At 45.2% G+C, this 3,452-nt stretch overlaps 1 protein-coding gene across 1 annotated transcript in view; it reads left to right on the top strand.

The window, feature by feature from the left end:
- Window positions 1–3,452, top strand: part of SASH1 (SAM and SH3 domain containing 1) — a 236,154-nt gene that overhangs the window by 226,922 nt on the left and 5,780 nt on the right. The window contains exon 18 of the mRNA XM_007943220.2: window positions 2,631–3,446. Within this exon, the coding sequence (XP_007941411.1) occupies window positions 2,631–3,446 (816 nt within the window). The remainder of the gene's footprint in view (window positions 1–2,630; window positions 3,447–3,452) is intronic.

A 3,452-nucleotide genomic window follows, 5' to 3' on the forward strand; every position in this document is an offset into this window, starting at 1 on the left:
CATGATAATCTTATCCTCTCTGACCCCTGCATCATTCTAGTCCAGTTACATTCTGCTATCTGTCCTCCTGGTGGCTATGTGAGGTTCATAAATTCTGCTTAAAACAGCTGCAGCTATAAAACCTAAATTGTGTGTCTCCTATGACCCTTTTTTTTTTACTCAATAAAAACCAACATTTGCGTGTTGGGAACTATTAGAACCATAAGAAAAACAATTTACCAGGTAGATGAGCCATCAGGGTCACACAAGCTGCGGTCTCTTTAAAGTCTTCATCCACTTCCCCAGTCAGAAGCAGTTCTTGGGGGTGAGGAGGAATTGAAGGCCACGTCTCTTAGTCCGTGGCTTCTCTACAGTTACACTCGGGGAACGGTCAGTATGAAATTTTAGAAAGCTTCATTGTCTCCAACAGACGAGTCTTCAGTGGGACGGGATCAGGAAGGATAAATATTGCTCTGTCATGTTTCCTGTGCGTCCCCAAGGTTCAAAACAACAGTAAAAGGCTCACGGTGCCACAGTTACCTAAATCTCTGTTGAACACCCAAGGATCACGGCAACAAATGCCCAGATAGGATCATTTTTAGCTGCTGTTGGAACCCATGTAGTAGTTATGCGTTACAATGTATACTGAGCACCTCCAAGGTTTTCTAACGCCAGGTTGTCATTCATTAGTGGGTCTTGGAATCAGTTTAGTGGGTCATGAAGTCAGTCTGATAAGGGAAAATCAATAGAAAATATAGACTGCATTCCATGGAGAAAGAGTTAGTGTTGTTACTTGTTATCTGTGTTTTGGTTGTGTATATGTGTGTACTGGATGATGAATGTAAATGTATTTCCAACTGTGGATCAAGGTAGAAAGTAGTTGGGGAGGCATTGTGGGCACCCAGCCAGGAGTAGGATGAAGTAGAAAGGTAGAAAGCTATGACATTATGGAAGAAAATGTGTTTTCTTCCTGCTGATAATGGCCAAACTGCTTATAATGTCCCAGTCCCCAGCCCTTTTCTTTCTGTTCCTTTTCCCTTGTCTATACGTGTTGTTTTGTGCCATTGAGTTGACTCTGACTGAGCAACCATTTATGACGTTATAGAACTGCCCTGTAGGTTTTCTAGGCTGAAATCTTTATAGGAACACATCACCAGGTTTTTTCTACCACAGAGCAGTGGTGGGTTTCAGTTAGCAGCAGAGTGCTTCACCATTGTGCCACCAGGGTCCTTTGTCTGTACACCATACATGTAGAGCTTTTATCAGAGAGTTTCTCATTTTTACCCCAAAATTTCCACATCCCTCTCTGAGTGGGTACCATCGACCCCTCTTCTGTCTCCTCCCAGTGAAATCAGACCACCAGTTTGTTGAAAGGGAAGATGCCAAAATTCTAAATTAAAGTAATTCATTCCAAATGTTTACTAAAACAAGAGATTGGGAAGTAAACCTTGACTTATAAGATAGTGGTTTTGCACAGATTGTTATTGTTGTTATCAGGTGCCATTGAGTTGGCTCCGACTCATAGCGACCCTATTCACAGCAGAATAATACACTGCCCAGCCCTGCCAGCTTCACAATCCTTGCTATACTTTGCACAGATTAGAGTCTGCCATTTTTTTCCACCTTCCAAACCTTATGTGGGTTTACAATTTTGTCTTTTTTTAGAGGCCTGCTGCCATCGGGTCACTTAGCTCGTATGTTTTTATCACCTGGGGTGTCCTCATCAGACATCTCTCATTGTCAAAGCACAGTGGACCCCTTGTTATCATACAAAAGGAAGGATGGACATTGTATGATAACAAGGGGGTTCAATCTTAACTGAAGATATAAGGAAGGGCTGTTAATAATTGTGTGAGTTTGTGTGTAAAGTACTAGTAAGAACAAAGCACTTAGCACAATGACCCATAGATAATAATCCTCAGTAAAGCTTATCAAGTAGCAGCAGTTACTAATCAATCATCCAGTAAGTACAGTATGCGTGGTTTATAGTTCAGTCATCAATCTGATGGTTGGTTTTAATTGGGGCTTTGGCTTCCTTGGGACCTACACTGTATCCTAATGTTACAGGTTCTCAGTGGCAAAGTACTCACTTTAGCTCATGTTTACTTGTTACCAAGGTTGATTGATGGTTTCTAAGACACTTTTATTTTATACACGTGAATTACCACTATGAGGGCACCATTTCAAGGCAAGCCAGAGTTGAGGATTAGTTCATCAGCCATGACCCTTAGGCCCACCACTTATAGAACTTGTTAAGAATTCAGACCACCTCCCCTTCCCACCACGACCTTAGGAAACCACACTCATCAGACAGAAATCCTATCAGCCTAGCTTCCACACGGTATGGACGACCAGCCTTCCACCATACTGATTGCAACCAGGCACAGCTTTATCTTACTGCCTGGCACAATGTATTTCTATTCCACCTAACCCAATTAATTCCATTCTCCCAAGTGCTTTAATAAGACTAAGAAATCTCTCTAAAAATAAAAATGGGGCCATCATAACCCTCTCTCACCTAGTACCATAAACGGGGATTTTATATGTCCGTCGTGTAATTCAAGATTTCAGTTATGTTAACACAGCTTTGTACATCAACTTGATGGCTTCTCTTTTAAAATGTGATCGTAAAATGTTTTCTTGTCTCGCAGGCAAGACTCGGAAAACTGGCCTCCTGTCTGCCAAGTCGAGCGAGCCCAGCTTTACGTCCTTCAACAGAAACCAGCTGGGCAACTACCCGACGCTGCCTTTGCCGAAGTCTGCGGACGCACTGAAGCAGGAAGAGAAGGAGAGCCTGCTGGGCACTGGGCTTACCCCTCACGCCTCCACCAGCTGCGACCAGCCCTGCACGACTGGTTTGAATAAAAACCGAAGAAGCCTTCCCGTTTCCATCTGCAGGAGCTGCGAGACCCTGGAGGGCCCCCAGACTGTGGCAACGTGGCCCCGATCGCATTCCCTGGATGACCTTCAAGGAGAGCCCGATGCTGAAAAAGACGGGCCCAGTGGGATGACGGGAGCTTCCGCTCAGATTCCACCGGAAGTGCCGCAAAAGACGACCGCAGCCGCCACCAAGGTTCAAACGCCAGAACGAGAATCTGCTGTAGACAGTGCATTGCTACTGACCCAAAGCAAGAGATACTCTGAACCTCAGAAAATTACGACCAAGAAACTGGATGGTTCAGTAGCCACCTCTCCACGGGGCATGTCACCTCCTCAGTGTTTGCCCAAAAGCTATGACGCTCAAGCTTCAGGAGCTAAACCCAGTGTAACGAGGACGCCTCTTGAGGGTCACAGAAAAGGGCACAATTTTGAAGGAACAAATCATCCCCCAGGCACCAAAGAAGGGGTCGATGCTGAGCGGAGGGTCCCTGAGGCAAAAACACAGCCAAAAACTCCTTCGCAGCCGCCACCTGTTCCTGCCAAAAAGAGCAGAGAACGCCTGGCCAACGGCGTCCACCCTGTTCCTGGTGGCC

Source organism: Orycteropus afer, unplaced genomic scaffold (assembly GCF_000298275.1).
Source record: "Orycteropus afer afer isolate SDZICR_OR568_19922 unplaced genomic scaffold, OryAfe1.0 scaffold00101, whole genome shotgun sequence".
Classification (NCBI taxonomy): Eukaryota; Metazoa; Chordata; class Mammalia; order Tubulidentata; family Orycteropodidae; genus Orycteropus; species Orycteropus afer.